We start from the raw sequence: 19,118 nt of genomic DNA, 5'->3' as shown, positions 1-19,118 counted from the left end.
CGGGCTCGCCCAGTCACTGAATTCGACTGGCGAGATGATGCCTTCCCTCAGCAGGCGGTCCAATTCGCCTTCTATCTTTTCCCGCATCACGTACGGCACCGCTCTGGCCTTGTGGTGTACTGGCCTGGCGTCCGGGTTTATGTGAATCACTACTTTGGCCCCCATGAAAGTGCCGATGCCGGGTTGAGATAATGAGTCAAATTTGTCCAGGATCTGTGAGCATGATACTCGCTCCACAGAGGAAATTGCATTGACATCGCCCCATTTCCAGTTCATGACAGCAAGCCAACTCCTCCCCAGTAGTGCGGGACCATCCCCTGTGACAATCCATAGTGGCAACCTGTTCTCCGAATCTTTGTGGGTCACGACTACCGTGGCGCTGCCTAGCACCGGAATGATCCGCTTTGTGTAAGTCCGTAGCTGTGCGTCAATCGGTGATAATTTTGGCCTCCTGGCCTTGGACGCCCACAACTTTTGGAACTGTTTGACACCCACCAGGGACTGGTTGGTCCCCGTGTCTAGCTCCATTGATACTGGGATGCCATTTAGGAGCACTTTCATCATTATTGGTGGCATCCTGGTGTATGAACTGTATACGTGCTCCACATGAACTCGCTGAACTTCAGCTTCCAGTGATTTCCCCCAGCGTTCATTTCTGCAATTTCAGCAGGTATTTTGCTCATCTCTGCAAACTCCAGCTGAGTGTGTGCCTCCACGCCTCCAACATGAGCTGTTGTTGGAAACAAAATGTCCCTTGCCAGTCGATTGTCCCTGACTGCCCATGTGACTGTCCTTGAATGCACCATTAACAGGTGTTGATGGCCCCATTACTGGCCGCATTGTCCCTTGCAATGGCGTGAATCGCCTTTCAACTTGCCATTGTCTCTGTCGAACTCCCCCTCTGGGTTCGACTGCATGTTGGGGCATGCCCGATTGCCCTTGTCTGCCTGGAGAACTGTGTGCTGCTTTAACAATGTTGAATCTCTGTCCCAACCATTCCTTAACACAGTACCTCTCGTCTGTTCTGCTCGTGGCCATGCTCGCGTGGTTTAAATCTCAGTTTCTCGTCGCCATTGATAGGTTCTTACTATACAGTATAAATGCACATGAGGCCCATGCTTGAGAGAAGGTCAGTCTGTGACCTGTTCTTTATTCCTTAGCACTCAAGTGATGAAGGTGGGTGGAGCTTCCCCTTTTGTACCTGAAGGTCCAGGTTAGGAGTGTCTCCCACCTAGTGGTCATTGTTCTCACAGTGTACAACTTAGGTCAGATTATACATGGGTTACAATGCTGGTTGAATACATGACAAACTCCTCCCCAACAGCACTTGCAAACACTCTCCCTAGGACATTGATTCCGATCCTGCCCAGGTGCAGACCATCCGGTTTGTACTGGTTCCACCTCCCCCAGAACCGGTTCCAATGTCCCAGGAATTTGAATCCCTCCCTTCTGCACCATTTCTCATAAGAAGTACTTCATATAGTTTTATCAGTTTTTGTAAGTTTGATAGCATTTCAAAAACTCAATATTTTTGACAACTTTTAAAAATTAAACATAACTACGCAGAGATATTACCGTGATTATCATCACTTCACTTTCCAAACATTGAAACAGAAATTAAAAAGACACCTGTTGCTAAATCACAAACTGGTTTATTTATCTGAATGGTGACAGATTAGGAAAAGGGGAGGTGCAGGGAGACCTGGGTGTCATGGTACATCAGTCATTGAAGGTTGGCATGCAGGTGCAGCAGGCGGTTAAGAAAGCAAATGGCATGTTGGCCTTCATAGCAAGGGGATTTGAGTACAGGGGCAGGGAGGTGTTGCTACAGTTGTACAGGGCATTGGTGTGGCCACACCTGGAGTATTGTGTACAGTTTTGGTCTCCTAACCTGAGGAAGGACATTCTTGCTATTGAGGGAGTGCAGCGAAGGTTCACCAGACTGATTCCCGGGATGGCGGGACTGACCTATCAAGAAAGACTGGATCAACTGGGCTTGTATTCACTGGAGTTCAGAAGAATGAGAGGGGACCTCATAGAAACATTTAAAATTCTGACGGGGTTAGACAGGTTAGATGCAGGAAGAATGTTCCCAATGTTGGGGAAATCCAGAACCAGAGGTCACAGTCTAAGGATAAGGGGTAAGCCATTTAGGACCGAGATGCGGAGGAACTTCTTCACCCAGAGAGTGGTGAACCTGTGGAATTCTCTACCACAGAAAGTTGTTGAGGCCAATTCACTAAATATATTCAAAAAGGAGTTAGATGAGGTCCTTACTACTAGGGGGATCAAGGGGTATGGCGAGAAAGCAGGAATGGGGTACTGAAGTTGAATGTTCAGCCATGAACTCATTGAATGGCGGTGCAGGCTAGAAGGGCCGAATGGCCTACTCCTGCACCTATTTTCTATGTTTCTATGCAGTGCACACTTACTCTTTATTTAAATTCATATGAAATATGTACAGCATTCATTTACCAAACTGATAGCCAGCTTACAACGTGAGATTGTCTAAGTGAAAAGAAGAAACAAAAATAATAGGTGTAACTTGCAATTGATAGGCACAATAAAGTAGCCTAAATTTAAATCTGAAACGTGTCCAAACTATACCTACTCTTTTTACTCATTCAAGTGACAGACAGAAACATCGTCATGTAACTGTGTGAGAAATCCAGATAAGTAAAAATTTGACTTGAATGTTTTCAAGTCAAAGATAGATAGATTTTTAAGCAATAAGGGAATTAATGGTTACGGGGAGAGGGTGGGTAAGTGGAGCTGAGTCCATGACCAGATCAGCCATGATCTTATTGAATGGCGGAGCAGGCTCGAGGGGCTAGATGGCCTACTCCTGTTCCTAATTCTTATGTTCTTATGTTCTTAAGTAAAATTGCAGTTTGGCTTAGATGCAGTGCACATTCTCACCCTGTCTAGACACACTCCATTGATCGAAGCCCAGAGAATGTAGCCATAGGTTGGTAAGAACCAATGCTTCAGTGAGTCCCAAGTGTGCACAGGAGTATTGCTCAAGTTGTCTAGGTCCTAAGCACTGGAATTCCTGGCCTAAACCTCTCCGCCTCTCTACCTCTCTTTCCTCCTTCAAGATGCTCCTTAAACCCCATCTCTTTGACCAAGGTTTTCGTCATCTGTCCTGATTTATCCTAATGTGGCTCAGTGTCAAATTTTTGATCTCATAATATTCCTGTAAAGCACCTTGGGACATTTCACTATGTTAAAGGTGCTATATAAATATAAGTTGTTGTTGTTTAACAAGCACAAACATAGTTGGTTGCTGTTTGTCTAGCTAGGACCACCATAACTTTAGAGCATTTGATTTCATGGTTATCTGGAAGTGGGTGGGAAGACTCCCAGCCTCCAGTGACAGATCTACCTATGCAGGTCCCATCAGGGTGCAGATTTACTGATCAACTACCAACTGCAGTCTGGAATGTTGGTTAAGTATCACCAGTGTTTGTTTGCCATTCTAATACATATCAAAATGTAGATTTGTAGATATTACTTTTATCCAAAAAAGAAAATGCTGGAAATACGTAGCAATTCCATAGCACCTCCTAAACCCACGACCTCTATCACCTGGAAGGACAAAGGCAGCAGGTGCATGGGAACATCACCACCACCAAGTTCCCCTTCAAGTCACACACCATCCAGACTTGGAAATATATTGCCGTTCCTTCATCGTCGCTGAGTCAAAATCTTGGAACTCTCTCGGTAACAGCACTGTGGGAGTAGCTTCACCACACAGACTGCAGCAGTTCAAGAAGGCAGCTCACCACCACCTTCTCAAGGGCAATTAGGGATGGGCAATAAATGCTGGCCTTGCTAGCGACGCCAACATCCCAGGAACGAATGAAAAAAAGCCATAGCATTTATCGAGAGAAGTGACAAGTTAACCTGTCAGGCATTGCCCTTCAGCATTCATGAGTTCTGCAGTTTGTTTTATTAGTTTTATCAAAATTGAATTTCTTACCTTTTCTGTCACATTTTGACTCACTTAGAAACAAAGTTCATTATCAGTGAATCAAAGTTAACAAAAATCACAATTGCGATCAGATTAAGAAGCTTCTGCTAACATCACAGATAGGAAATGAAAGGCCAGGACCTTCATTTTACTGAAACATACAAAACAACAGAAAATGTCTTCATTCACTAAAGAAATTGCAACACGTTTGATTTAGATTTTTCTGTAAAATACTACTGTCGCCTTTGAAGGATTTATAAGTGTTTGTTGAAAGTAATGAACTTTCACTGGCATAGTTTGTGATAACATTGTGAACAGGACATGATGGTGAAAAGAACAGAATCGTGAAAAATGCTCAGCAAACCTTTTCTTATTTTGGGGCGGAAGAGGAGGCAGGGAGACATTACAGCACTTTCAGCACAATGATATTAAGTGTAAGTGACAAGATGATGCATTTTTATAATTTATGTTGTTTTTGTGCCTGAAAATAACTGAAAGCCTCCAAAATAATTTATAAGAACAGTATCCATTTACATTTGATAAACAGAAGTTACTGTAAAATCCAGTTATGAACCAAACTGAAAAATTAAGCTCAATCATTTGAAAACATTTTGATTTAAAAATAGCGCATTGAAAAATCTATCTTCTGCAAAATTCAAATGATCTGTTGAGGTATAACATTTGAACGTTATTGCTGTGACAAGTGTATCAGCAAACTGCATCACAGATCTGCTAAAATCACTTTAATGCTGACTTGCAACCGAACATAATCTTACTGTGTTAAAATTGAACAAAATTGACACCCAGAGCCAAAATAGTTATTTATATGTTTGTTTCCTACCTAAGCTGCTTGAAAGGTTCAGCCCTGACAACTGGTGTCTCCACAGAATGTTCGAAGAGAGCACCTTCAGGCCCTGGAAAAGAAGAGGAGATAAAAGAAAAGCTGTTCAGTCAAACAAACAACACAACAGATGCTCAAGGTAAAATGAAGGACCCCATTTTCACCTCAAATACAAGGGTTGCAAATGGAAATTGTCTGTCAAGTAAATTTTAAAATGCTCCATAGTGTGGACCAAAGGCCTTTTTTAATTGAAATGTTTATGCCTAACCATAATATTAGCAACTCTGTAAACTACTGTGTAAAAAAATTTAAGTTTTGGTTATTCTAATGCTATACCAAATGCATGATGGGGTCACCTAGCTTCTTGAAATCCTGATTCAAAATAACAAGTTCAGAAGATTTCATCCATCCTGCACAACCCTATACTCCCACTTTCTGCATCTAATTGTTTCTTAAATGATTCCAGGGTTTTCATTTCCACCACACTGCCCAGAAGTATATTCCAAGTGTTGGTCACTCTCTGCATGAAGAAAAACCTCCACATATCAGTCCTAAAGTTACTTTGAATTTAAAGTGATATTCAAAATTAAACTTTCCATACCATTTACTATCTTATAGATGGGGTACCTCTATAAGACTATATCTGATGTACCTTTTTTACAGACTGAAAAGCTGAAGTCTTCCTCATAACGCAGACCCCTGTCACTAAGGATCAACTTGTGGCTCATCTCTGCACTGTCTCCACCACTTGAATGTCTCTCTTGTCTCCCGACAAGCAGAATTGGACACAGTACTCAAGGTGTGGTGTGTTCAGGACTGTACAGTTTGATTGTAACTTCCTCTGACTTGTATTCGACTGCTTTGGCTCTGTAGTTCAACATTTTATTGGCTTTTTTCATTGCCCCTCTGCATTGACTGGACATATTGAACATTGCGTTTACTAAGATTCCTAGGTCCCTTTCAACTTTCATCTCCAGCTATTTCAACACATTCATGGAGTATGTACGTTGCTTATTTTTCCTTCCTATGTGCAATATTGTACATTTGTCAGTATTAAAATTTATCTGCCACTGTTCAGTCAACTCACATATTTTGTTTAGCTGCAATTTTTGGTCTGCCTCTTTCGACAAATTATTATCCCTCATAATTTGGTATCATCTGCAAATTTGACTATTTTGGACTGAATTACAGAATCCAAGTCATTGATGTAAATTAGAAACAGCAGTGGTCCCAACAATAAGTTCTGGGACACCCCATTCAGTACGTCGTCCTATCCAGTCATTACTCCTCTAATAAATACCAACTGTTTTCTATCCTACATCCAATCCATTCCCACATTTTACCCCATTCCCCGCAGCATAACCTTTTGCGTGGAACGTTATTAAGACATAGGACTTAGTTACTGTAATATAAAGGCCATCTCAGTTCCAAGAGGCTCATATTGACACACATCAGCCAATTACCCTCATGTATTTCTACCACTCTAGTAGCACCTAGGACAAGCACGATAATGGGGTCTTCTAGTGAGGCACAGTGATGCAAAATGGTAATAAGTGTGTACACATAAACAACTGCAGCACAGAGAAGTGAAGCTGAGAGAAAACGAGATTGGCAGATATATGGCTGTGATGAATACATATCATGGGAAGTTGCTTAGAAATGCATGGCATCAATCAGAATTCCAGAGCTGCAAAATTCATTTTGTTGATCATGGATTAGGTTCAAACTTTCAGATAAAGGACAATTTTGGAGTGAACATTAGCTCCTACAAGGTTAGAAAGCATTGATGTATGGTCTAAAAGGTTGTAGTTTGACATTCAAGAGGAATTACCATTCTTAGAGATAGGGTGAACACAAGTACATTTCCAAGTAGAAGAAGAGGTACACTGAGAGTTTTTAAAAATTATGTTCACAGGATTTGGGCGTTGCTGGTAAGGGCAGCATTTATTGCCCATCCCTAATTGCTAGAAGGTAGTGGTGAGCCGCCTTATACAACTGAGTGGCTTGCGAGGCTATTTCAGAGGGCAGTTAAGAGTCAACTACACTGGTGTGGGTCTGGAGTCATATATAGGCCAGACTAGGTAAGGATAGCAGATTTCCTTCCCGAAAGGACATTAGTGAACCAGATAGGTTTTTATGACAATCTGGTTGTTTTTATAGGGGCCAAATTTGGCCCTCCGGTTTTTTCGACGCACCTCCGAACCCCCCGCCAACATTTTACTTCAGAAGCAGCACCAAAAAAATATGTGCGATCATGACCGATTCTTGGGCTGTCTGTGGAGCTGGCGTGGCGCAGAAGAAAGCGTGCTAGGACCTCTGCACATGCACGCTAGAGTCTGCACGCATGTGCAGTAGCTCCTGGGAGGCCGTTTCTGCAAACACGCGCTGCAGGCTGTGTGGGAGGGGCCAAAGCATGCCATCCCTAGCCCTGGCTGAATGGGCTCCCTCATTGGCGGCCCGCTGCGTTCCCTAAGGTAGGAGTTGTATTTTTTATTTGTTATTTACTGATTGATATTGGTGTTTTAGGTGCAGGGCTCCTTCTATTTTTTTATTTTTTATTTATTGATTGCTTATTACTTTGGTCTTGGTGCTTTAGATGCTGGATCCCTTCTATTTTATGTGGTAATTAATTGCTTATTACTTTTTGTGCTTTGTTTGGTGCTTGGTGTTGCTTTAAATGTAGTTACTTGCGCCAATTCCTTAACTGTAAGTAAGGTCTTTCTGTGTGGACAAAAGTGGACACAAACGCTACCCTAAGTTAGTTTCGTACAACTTTTTTCTGGCCAAAATTGGCATAAATGGTGTAAGTGGCTGGAAACGCCCCCTTTTGGAAAAAAAAATGACCTAACAAAAAACCTAACTAACTCACTTACACTGGCGCAAATTAAATGGCCATATTTGCAACTAAAAGGATACACCAGAAAAATCAAGTTACACCAAAAAAAACAGTGCCACTCCTGGGCAAATTTGGGCCCATGGTCACCATTATTGGCTGCCTGGAATCATATCACCGGCTCTTCACCATTCCCTGGTGAGGCAAAACAAAACCTGTGTAGAGTTGTGCTTAACAATTTCTAACTGCTGATTAGATTTTGAATGTTATTGAACAGCTGGCAGGACTGGCAGTTCTTTGCTGGCATTAAAATATTTTAACAGTTTCCAGGAAGTCCCCTAGATTGTCAAAGTTCCCTTCACATCATGCGTGACTATACTGCAGATTCACAGTGATGTGAGATTATCTGCTCCAGGTGGTCTCACACTGTTCTGCTAAGTTGAAATCTAGATGTCACACTGCAGATTTTGCATTCGTTCAACATAATGTTTGTGTTGAATCAATGCAAAAGGTGCCCTTTAACTAGCCTATAAGATTTCACTGTTCAAACAGCTCCTCCAACACCCAACTCAATTTAAAATAGGTATCATGCCTATAGGATAAACCTGCATGAGCCAGTATTGTGTAACAAATGTATGCTTGTATGTCATCTCTCTGCTGTATGAACAAAAATTAGTCCATTAAAATAAATAGGCTGACACATTCAGTAACATAGCTGAGGAGCTTCATATGACACTTCAAAGCATTCACTACCAATATTGCACAGTGTGATTTTAACCCATGATCCTGGTTAAATGTTTTTCGATTGATGAGCAATTTTTCTTTTTAATGATTTCATTCTTCATTCATAAAGTTCAGGATTAACATAAAAATAGCAACAGCAAAGACAGAGTCAGTAATACAGGAACGTAACTGCCATTTAATGATAACAAACTGTTCCAGAGTCAGTGGCCCTGAAATTCAGTGGAGATTCTCCTGGTCTCCTGCTCTAACTTGGAGCGGACGCTGGTGGCTCTCACTCACCTCACCTTTAACCCTTCATCTACTACTCCCCACCCACTCCCATCACCAAGGGCAGGAAGTGAGAGGCCCCTTTGCCCTCAACCCTCCATTCCCTTTCTACACTCCATTGCTGTTTATTTCCCTCAAAGAGGTTTTGTTTGCTTTCAAAATGCAGCTTACATATTCTTCTTGTTCATATTAACATGGTGGAATCACCCCAGTTACTCCTTCCACTGAAGAAAGATCACTTTCATTCTCAGTAGTTTGACATTTCTCATGCACCTTGTTCAGCAATGCATCACAGGTCAAATTTAACAAGTGTTTGCAGGAGTCCACAAAAGAGAAGCAGGAACACATGCAAAGCTGCATTGTTTCACCTTTTTCTAAAAAAAATATTTCCCTCAATAGTTTAGTCTATAAACACAGTACCTGGGTAGTACTGAGTAATAAGAAGGCTCCAAGAATAGGGTATTACTTTTGGCCTCAAATACTGCAGATGCTGGAATCTGGAATAAAAACAGAAAATGCTGGAAATCTCAGTGGGTCAGGCAGCATCTGTGGAAAGAAACAGAGTTAACATTTCAGGTCTGTGACCCTTCATCAGACCTGGATCAGTTCGAGATGTAACAGATTCTTAAGGAAGTGCAGTGAAAGGGGGAGAACATAAGAAATAGGAGCAGGAGTAAGCCATCTGGCCCTTTGAGCCTGCTCTGCCATTCAATATGATCATGGCTGATCTGATCTTGACCTCAACTCCACTTCCCTGCCCTCTCCCCATAGCCCTTGACTCCCTTATCTTTCAAAAATCTATCTACCTCGACTTAAATTTATTCAAAGCTCTCTGGTGTAGAGAATGCCAAAGTTGCACAACCCTCTGAGAGAAGAAATTCTTCCTCATTTCCGTTTTAAATGGGCAACCCCTTATTCTGAGACTATGTCCCCTTGTTCTAGATTCCCTCACGAGAGGAAACATCCTCACTGTATCCAACCTGTCAAGCCTCTTCAGAATCTTATACATTTCAATAAGATCACCTCTCAGTCTTGTAAATGCCAATGAGTATAGGCCCAACCTGCTAAACCTTTCTTCATGTGACAACCCCTTCATCTCAGGAATCAACCTCATGAACCTTCTCCGAACAGCCTCCAATACCATCCTGAAATAAATAGACCAATACTGTACGCAGTACTCCAGGTATGGTTTCACCAACGTCCTGTACATTTGCAACAGGACTTCCTTACTTTTATACTCCAAGCCCCTTGTAATAGAAACATAGAAAAATAGAAAATAGGTGCAGGAGCAGGCCATTCGGCCCTTCGAGCCTGCATCACCATTCAATATGATCATGGCTGATCATGCAACTTCAGTACCCTACTCCTGCCTTCTCTCCATACCCCCGATCCCTTTAGCCGTAAGGGCCACATCTAACTTTCTTTTGAATATATCCAACGAATTGGACTCAACAACTTTCTATGGTAGAGAATTCCATAGGTTCACCACTCTCTGGGTGAAGAAGTTTCTCCTTATCTCAGTCCTAAATGGCTTACCCCTTATCCTTAGACTGTGACCCCTGGTTCTGAACTTCCCCAACATCGGGAACATTCGTCCTGCATCTAACCTGTCCAGTCCCGTCAGAATTTTATATGCTTCTGTGAGATCCCCTTTCATTCTTCTAAATTCCAGTGAATATAAGCCTAGTCAATCTAGTCTTTCTTCATATGTCAGTCCTGCCATCCTGGGAATCAGTCTGGTGAACCTTCGCTGCACACCCTCAATAGCAAGAATGTCCTTCCTCAGATTAGGAGACCAAAACTGCACACAATACTCAAGGTGTGGTCTCACCAAGGCCCTGTACAACTGCAGTAAGACCTCCCCTGCTCCTATATTCAAATCCTCTCGCTATGAAGGCCAACATGCCATTTGCTTTCTTTACTGCCTGCTGTACCTGCATGCCTACTTTCAATGACTGGTGTACCATGACACCCAGGTCTCGTTGCACCTTTTTTTTAATAATCTGTCACCATTCAGATAATAATCTGCCTTCCTGTTTTTGCCACCAAAGTGGATAACCTCACATTTATCCACATTATATTGCATCTGCCATGCATTTGCCCACTCACCTAACCTGTCCAAGTCACCCTGCAGCCTTTTAGCAACCTCCTCACAGCTCACACTGCCACCCAGCTTAGTGTCATCTGCAAACTTGGAGATATTACATTCAATTCCTTCGTCTAAATCATTAATATATATTTTAAATAGCTGGGGTCCCAGCACTGAACCTTGCAGTACCCCATTACTGCCTGCCATTCTGAAAAAGACCTGTTTATTCCCATTCTTTGCTTTCATTCCAACATTCCATTTGCTTTCCTAATTACTTACTCTACCTGCATGATAGCTTTTTGAGTTTCATGTACAAAAACCCCCAGATCACTCTGTACCGCTGCATTTTGTAATCTCTACCCATTTAAATAATAATTTGCTTTTTTATTTTTCCTACCAAAGTGGATAACCTCACATTTTTCCACATTATACTCCATCTGTCAAATTTTTGCCCACTCACTTTGCCTATCTATATCCCTTTGAAGATTCTTTGCATCCTCCTCACAATTTGCTTTCCCACCTATCTTTGTATCATCAACAAGTTTGGCTACATTACACTCGGTCCCTCCATCTAAGTCATTAATATAGATTGTAAATAGTTGAAGCCCCAGCACTGATCCCTGTGGCACCCCTCTAGTTACAGTTTGCCAAACTAAAAATGACCTAGTTATCACGATTCTCTGTTTTCTGTTAGTTAGCCAATCCTCTGTCCATGCTAATATATTACCCTCAACCCCGTGAGCTCTTATCTTGTGCAGTAACTTTTTATGTGGCACCTTGTCAAATGCTTTCTGGAAGTCCAAATACACCACATCCACTGGTTCCCCTTTATCCACCCTGTCCGTTACATCCGCAAAGACTTCCAGTAAATTTGTCAAACATGACTTCCCCTTCATAAATCCATGCTGACTCTGCCTGTCTGAATTATGCTTTTCCAAATGTCCTGCTACTGCTTCTTTGATAATGGACTCCAACATTTTCCCAACCACAGATGTTAGGCTAACTGGTCTATAGTTTCCTGTTTTTTGTCTGCCTCCTTTTTCAAATAGGGGCGTTACATTTGCAGTTTTCCAATCTGCTGCGACCTCCCCAGAATCCAGGGAATTTTGGTAAATTACAACCAATGCATTCACTATCCCTGCTGCTGCTTCTCTTAAGACCCCAGGTGCAGGGGAGTGTCCAACTTTAGTCCCATTAGTTTGCCTAGTACTTTTTCTCTAGTTATAGTGATTACTTTAAGTTCCCCTTCCCCACACTAGCCTCTTGATTATCATTTTTTGGGATGCTTTTGGTGTCTTCGACCATCAAGATCGATACAAAATATTTGTTCAAAATCTCTGCCATTTCCCTGTTTCCCATTATTAATTCCCCAGTCTCATCCTCTAAGGGACAAATGTTTAGTTTAGCTACTCTCTTCCTTTTTTTATATCTGCAGAAGCTCTTACTATCTGTTTTTATATTTCTTGCTAGTTTACTCTCATAAACTATCCTCTCTCTATCATTTTTTTAATCGTCCTTTGCTGGTTTATAAAAATTTCCCAATTTTCTGGCCTTCCACTGTTTTTGCAACATTGTATGCCTTTGTTTTCAATGTGGTACCATCCTTTCCTTCCATAGTTAGCCACGAATGGTTCATCCTTCTCTTAGAGTCTTTCTTTCTCACTGGAATATATCTTTGTTGAGAGTTATGAAATATCTCGTCAAATGTTTGCCACTGCTTATCTACCGCCTTACATAGAACCATAGAAACATAGAAAATAGGTGCACAAGTAGGCCATTCGGCCCTTCGAGCCTGCACCACCATTCAATAAGATCATGGCTGATCGTTCACTTCAGTACCCCTTTCCTGCTTTCTCTTGATACTCCTTGATCCCTTTAGCCGTAAGGCTCATATCTAACTCCCTCTTGAATATATCCAATGAATTGGCATCAACAACTCTCTGCGGTAGGGAATTCCACAGGTTAACAACTCTCTTGAGTAAAGAAGTTTCTCCTCATCTCAGTCCTAAATGGCTTACCCCTCATCCTTAGACTATGTCCCCTGGTTCTGGACTTCCCCAACATCGGGAACATTCTTCCTGCATCGAACCTGTTCAGTCCCGTCAGAATTTTAAATGTTTCTAAGAGATCCCCTCTCATCCTTCAAAACTCCAGTGAATACAGGCCCAGTCGATCCAGTCTCTCCTCATATGTCAGTCCTACCATCCCAGGAATCAGTCTGGTGAACCTTCGCTGCACTCCCTCAATATCAAGAATGTCCTTCCTCAGATTAGGAGACCAAAACTGAACACAATATTCCAGGTGAGGCCTCACCAAGGCCCTGTACAACTGCAGTAATACCTCCCTGCCTCTATACTCAAATCCCCTAGCTATGAAGGCCAACATACCATTTGCCTTCTTCATCACCTGCTGTACCTGCATGCCAACTTTCAATGACTGATGTACCATGACACCTAAGTCTCGTTGCACCTCCCCTTTTCCTAATCTGCCGCCATTCAGATAATATTCTGCCTTCGTGTTTTTGCCACCAAAGTGGATAACCTCACATTTATCCACATTATACTGCATCTGCCATGCGTTTGCCCACTCAACTAATCTGTCCAAGTCACCCTGCAGCCTCTTAATGTCCTCCTCATAGCTCACATCGCCACCCAGCTTAGTGCCATCTGCAAACTTGAAGATATTACACTCAATTCCTTCATCTAAATCATTAATATATATTATAAATAGCTGGGGTCCCAGCACTGAGCCCTGTGGCACTCCACTAGTCACTGCCTGCCATTCTGAAAAGCACCCGTTTATCCCGACTCTCTGCTTCCTGTCTGCCAACCAGTTCTCTATCCGCGTCAGTACATTACCCCAATACCATGTGCTTTAATTTTGCACACCAATCTCTTGTGTGGGACCTTGTCAAAAGCCTTTTGAACGTCCAAATACACCACATCCACTATCCACTGGTTCTCCATTGTCCACTCTACCAGTTACATTCTCAAAAAATTCGAGAAGATTTGTTAAGCATGATTTCCCTTTCATAAATCCATGCTGATTTGGACCAATCCTGTCACTACTTTCCTAATGCGCTGCTATTTCATCTTTAATAATTGATTCCAACATTTTCCTCACTACTGATGTCAGGCTAACCGGTCTATAATTACCCGTTTTCTCTTTCCCTCCTTTCTTAAAAAGTGGAGTTACATTAGCTACCCTCCAGTCCATAGGAACTGATCCAGAGTCGATAGACTGTTGGAAAATGATCACTAATGCATCCACTATTTCTAGGGCCATTTCCTTAAGTACTCTGGGATGCAGACTATCAGGCCCTGGGGATTTATCGGCCTTCAGTCCCATCAATTTCCCTAACTATATTTCCCACCTAATAAGGATTTCCTTCAGTTCCTCCTTCTCACTCGACCTTCGGTCCCCTAGTAGTTCCAGAAGATTATTTCTGTCATCCTTCGTGAAGACAGAACCAAAGTATTCGTTCAACTGATCTGCCATTTCTTTGTTCCGCATTATAAATTCACCTGATTCTGACTGCAAGGGACCTACGTTTGTCTTCACTAATCTTTTTCTCTTCACATATCTATAGAAGCTTTTGCAGTCAGTTTTTATGTTCCCTGCAAGCTTCCTCTCATACTCTATTTTCCCCCTCCTCATTAAACCCTTTGTCCTCCTTTGCTGAATTCTAAATTTCTCCCAGTCCTCAGGTTTGCTGCTTTTTCTGACTAATTTATATGCCTCTTCCTTGGATTTAACACAATCCTTAATTTCCTTTGTTAGCCACGGTTGAGCCACCTTCCCCATTTTATTTTTACTCCAGACAGGGATGTACAATTGTTGAAGTTCCTCCATGTGATCTTTAAATGTTTGCCATTGCCTATCCACCGCCAACTCTTTAAGTATCATTTGCCAGTCTATTCTAGCCAATTCACATCTCATAGCATCGAAGTTACCTTTCCTTAAGTTCAGGACCCTAATCTTTGAATTAACTGTGTCACTCTCCATCTTAATAAAGAATTCTACCATATTATGGTCACTCTTCCCCAAGGGGCCTCGCACAACAAGATTGCTAATTAGTCCTTTCTCATTACACATCACCCAGTCTGGGATGCAGCCCTCTAGTTGATTTCTCGACATATTGGTCCAGAAAGCCATCCCTAAAACACTCCAGGAAATCCCCCTCCACCGTATTGCTACCAGTTTGGTTAGCCCAATCTATATGTAGATTAAAGTCACCCATGATAACTGCTGTACCTTTATTGCGCACACCCCTAATTTCTTGTTTGATGCTGTCCCCAACCTGACTACTACTGTTTGGTGGTCTGTACACAACTCCCACTCGCGTTTTCTGCCCTTTGGTATTCCGTAGCTCCACCCATACCGATTCCACATCATCCAAGCTAATGTCCTTCCTTACTATTGCGTTAATTTCCTCTTTAACCAGCAATGCCACCCCACCTCCTTTTCCTTTCTGTCTATTCTTCCTGAATGTTGAATACCCCTGGATGTTGAGTTCCCAGCCTTGGTCACCCTGGAGCCATGTCTCCATGATGCCATTTATATTATATTCGTTACTTGCTGCCTGCGCAGTTAATTTGTCCACCTTATTACGAATACTCCTCGTATTGAGGCACAGAGCCTTCAGGCTTGTCTGTTGAACACATTTTGCCCCTTTAGAATTTTGCTGTAATGTGGCCCTTTTTGCTTTTTGCCTTGGGTTTCTCTGCCCTCCACTTTTACCCTTTAATTTATTTTCCCAGTTCACTTTAGCCAACTCTAACTTCATATCTTTGTAAGGGGGAGGAAAGAACAAAAGGGAATGTTTGTGATAGGGTGGAAGGCAGAAGAGATTTAAGAGACAAATGGGACAATGGGCAAAAATGAGATGGTAATGGCACAAGTTAAGAAACAAAAGATGAATCTAGATGGCGTGTGAATGGCGGAATCATCAGCAGCTGCCATGGGAAAGAGAAAACAATGGGGGATGTTTGTAAAAAAGAAGGGAGGAAAGGGAAAAAAAATGTGGGCAGAGGTTATTGTCTGAAATTGTTGAACTCGATGTTGAGTCCAAGAGGCTGTAAAGAGCCGAAACGAAAGATGAGATGCTCTTCCTCAAGCTTGTGTTGAGCTTCATTGGAACAGGCTTAGCATGACCCTGAGCTCCCGGTCACCTGTCACTTTAATTCTCCACTGCATTTCCACTCTGACCTCTCCGTCCTTGGCCTCCTATACTGTTCCAATGAAGCTCAACGCAGCATTTATTGCCCATCCCTAATTGCCCTTGAGAAGATAGTGGTGAGCCACCTTCTTGAACCGCAGTTAAGAGTCAAACACATTGCTGTGGGTCTGGAATAGATTGCTTTCCCTAAAGGACATTGGTGAACTAGATGGGCTTTCACAACAACCGATAGTTTCCTGACACCCATTACTGATACTAGCTTTTGATTCCAGATTGATTTTATTCACTGAATTTAAATTCCCCAGCTGCCATGATGGGATTTGAATTCTTATCTCCAGATCATTAGTCCAGGCTTCTGGGTTACATAACCACTATGCTACCGTACACGACAGAGTGAGAGAGCTGAAGAGGTGGCATTAGACAGAGTAAGTTTGGAGGCACACAACTAGAAACTACAGCATCTTGAAAGGAAGAGTCACAGAAATACTGAGAGACACCTTTGGCCAAGAAACTAGAAGCAGCAGCTACTGTGGGCCTAAGTATGTTAATATATGGTAATGATATGCAAATCAACATGGGTCTGATTGCTGATTTTCTTATTGAGAATGTGCTCTTCATTCAGTTCGCCAACATTCTGATCTGATAGCAAATCAGTGTTTAAAGTGGTACCCTTTGTAATATTGTTTTGAGCAAATATGAAAGTGGACTTTAACTTTGGGTTAGGAGAGCTGAGTGTATTAGCATCTTTTTTGCAACTTGTATAACTTTAGGATTTTGTCTCCTATTTTTGGTGGCAATATTTTTTAATGCTGCAATAAAAAATATGGATATAGGAATTCCAAAAGTTATTGCTCTCTTTTTGTGTATTTAGAGATTTTAGACGAAGGAATTGAATGTAATATCTCCAAGATTGCAGATGACACTAAGCTAGGTGGCAGTGTGAGCTGTGAGGAGGATGCTAAGAGGCTGCAGGGTGACTTGGACAGGTTGGGTGTGTGGTGTATGGAGAAAGAGTCAGACTGAACACTGTGAGCTCAAAGTAAAGTGTGACCTTATTCTTTTATTGCAGGCCTCTCCAACCTGTGAAGCCTCCTTAAATACCTGTGCTCCCAAGGGATTATGGGATCCCTTGGGACCCCAGGGATGAGCCCTCTGGTGGCTGTACAGAGTAAATACAAGTCCACATATATAACAAGGTGAGTGGGCAAATGGATGGCAGACGCAGTATAATGTAGATAAATGTGAGGTTATTCTTTTTGGTGGCAAAAACAGGAAGGCAGAATATTATCTGAATGGTGACAGATTAGGAAAAGGGGAGGTGCAACGAGACCTGGCTGTCATGGTACATCAGTCATTGAAAGTTGGCATACAGGTACAGCAGGCGGTGAAGAAGGAAATGGTATTTTGGCCTTCATAGCAAGAGGATTTGAGTATAGGAGCAGGGAGGTCTTACTGCAGGGTCTTGGTGAGGCCACACCTTGAATATTGTGTACAGTTTTGTTCTCCTAATCTGAGGAAGGACATTCTTGCTATTGAGGGAGTGCAGCGAAGATTCACCAGACTGATTCTTGGGACGGATTCATGTGAAAAAGGAACATCAGTAGTTATGGGTGATTTTAACCTGCATATCGATTGGTCAAATCAAATCGCAGGGGGTAGCCTGGAGGAGGAATTCATAGAATGCATACGGGATTGTTTCTTAGAACAGTATGTAACAGAGCCTACAAGAGAGCAAGCCATTTTGGATCTGGTCCTGTGTAACGAGACAGGAAAAATAAATGATCTCCTCGTAAAAGATCCTCTCGGAATGAGTGATCACAATATGGTTGGATTTGTAATACAAATTGAGGATGAGGAAGTTGTGTCAGAAAGGGGACTACAGTGGGATGAGGGCAGAGTTGGCTAAAGTAGACTGGAAACAAGGACTAAACGGTGGCACAATTGAGGAACAGTGGAGGACGTTTAAGGAGCTCTTTCATAATGCGCAACAAAAATATATTCCAGTGAAAAAGAAGAGCGGCAAGAGGAGAGATAACCAGCCGTGGATAACCAAGGAAATAAAGGAAAGTATCAAATCAAAGACCAATGCATACAAGGTGGCCAAGGTTAGTGGGAAACTAGTGGATTGGAAAAATTTTAAGCAACAGCAAAGAATGACTAAAAAAGCAATAAAGAAAGGGAAGATAGATTACGAAGGTAAACTTGCGCAAAACATAAAAACAGATAGTAAAAGCTTTTACAGATATATAAAACAGAAAAGAGTGACTAAAGTAAATGTTGGTCCCTTAGAAGATGAAAAGGGGGATTTAATAATGGGAAATGTGGAAATGGCTGAGACCTTAAACAATTATTTTCCTTCCGTCTTCACAATGGAAGACACAAAAACCATGCCAAAAATTGCTGGTCATAGGAATGTGGGAAGGGAGGACCTTGAGATGATCACTATCACTAGGGAGGTAGTGCTGGACAGACTAATGGAACTGAAGGTAGACAAGTTCCCTGGCCCTGATGAAATGCATCCCAGGGTATTAAAAGAGATGGCGGAAGTTATAGCAGATGCATTTGTTTTTATCTACCAAAATTCTCTGGACTCTGGGGAGGTACCAGCGGATTGGAGAGCAGCTAATGTAACGCCTCTGTTTAAAAAAGGGGGCAGGCAAAAGGCAGGTAACTATAGGCTGGTTAGTTTAATATCTGTAGTGGGGAAAATGCTTGAAACTATCATTAAGGAAGAAATAGTGGGACATCTAGATAGGAATAGTGCAATCAAGCAGACGCAGCATGGATTCATGAAAGGGAAATAATGTTTAACTAACTTACTGGAATTCTTTGAGGATATAACGAGCATGGTAGATAGTGGTGTATTTAGATTTCCAAAAGGCATTCGATAAGGTGCCACACAAAAGGTTACTGCAGAAGATAAAGGTACGCGGAGTCAGAGGAAATGTATTAGCATGGATAGAGAATTGGCTGGCGAACAGAAAGCAGAGAGTCGGGATAAATGGGTCCTTTTCCGGTTGGAAATCAGTGGTTAGTGGTGTGCCACTGGGATCAGTACTGGGACCACAACTGTTTACAATATACATAGATGACCTAGAAGAGGGGACAGAGTGTAGTGCAACAAAATTTGCAGATGACACGAAGATTAGTGGGAAAGCGGGTTGTGTAGAGGACTCGGAGAGGCTGCAAGGA

The 19,118-nt window shown here is 42.2% G+C and overlaps 1 protein-coding gene across 11 annotated transcripts in view; it reads right to left on the bottom strand.

Annotated features, from left to right (window-relative positions):
• The window catches only part of sgcg (sarcoglycan, gamma), a 1,035,170-nt gene that overhangs the window by 102,029 nt on the left and 914,023 nt on the right, over window positions 1–19,118 (bottom strand). For all 11 annotated transcript variants that reach the window (XM_070892210.1, XM_070892209.1, XM_070892206.1 and 8 more), the window contains one exon: window positions 4,815–4,887. In XM_070892210.1, the coding sequence (XP_070748311.1) occupies window positions 4,815–4,887 (73 nt within the window). The remainder of the gene's footprint in view (window positions 1–4,814; window positions 4,888–19,118) is intronic.

The sequence above is a fragment of the Pristiophorus japonicus genome, chromosome 10 (assembly GCF_044704955.1).
Source record: "Pristiophorus japonicus isolate sPriJap1 chromosome 10, sPriJap1.hap1, whole genome shotgun sequence".
Classification (NCBI taxonomy): Eukaryota; Metazoa; Chordata; class Chondrichthyes; family Pristiophoridae; genus Pristiophorus; species Pristiophorus japonicus.
The sequence above is the reverse complement of the archived record's forward strand: the minus strand, read 5'-3'. Positions and strand labels throughout refer to the sequence as shown.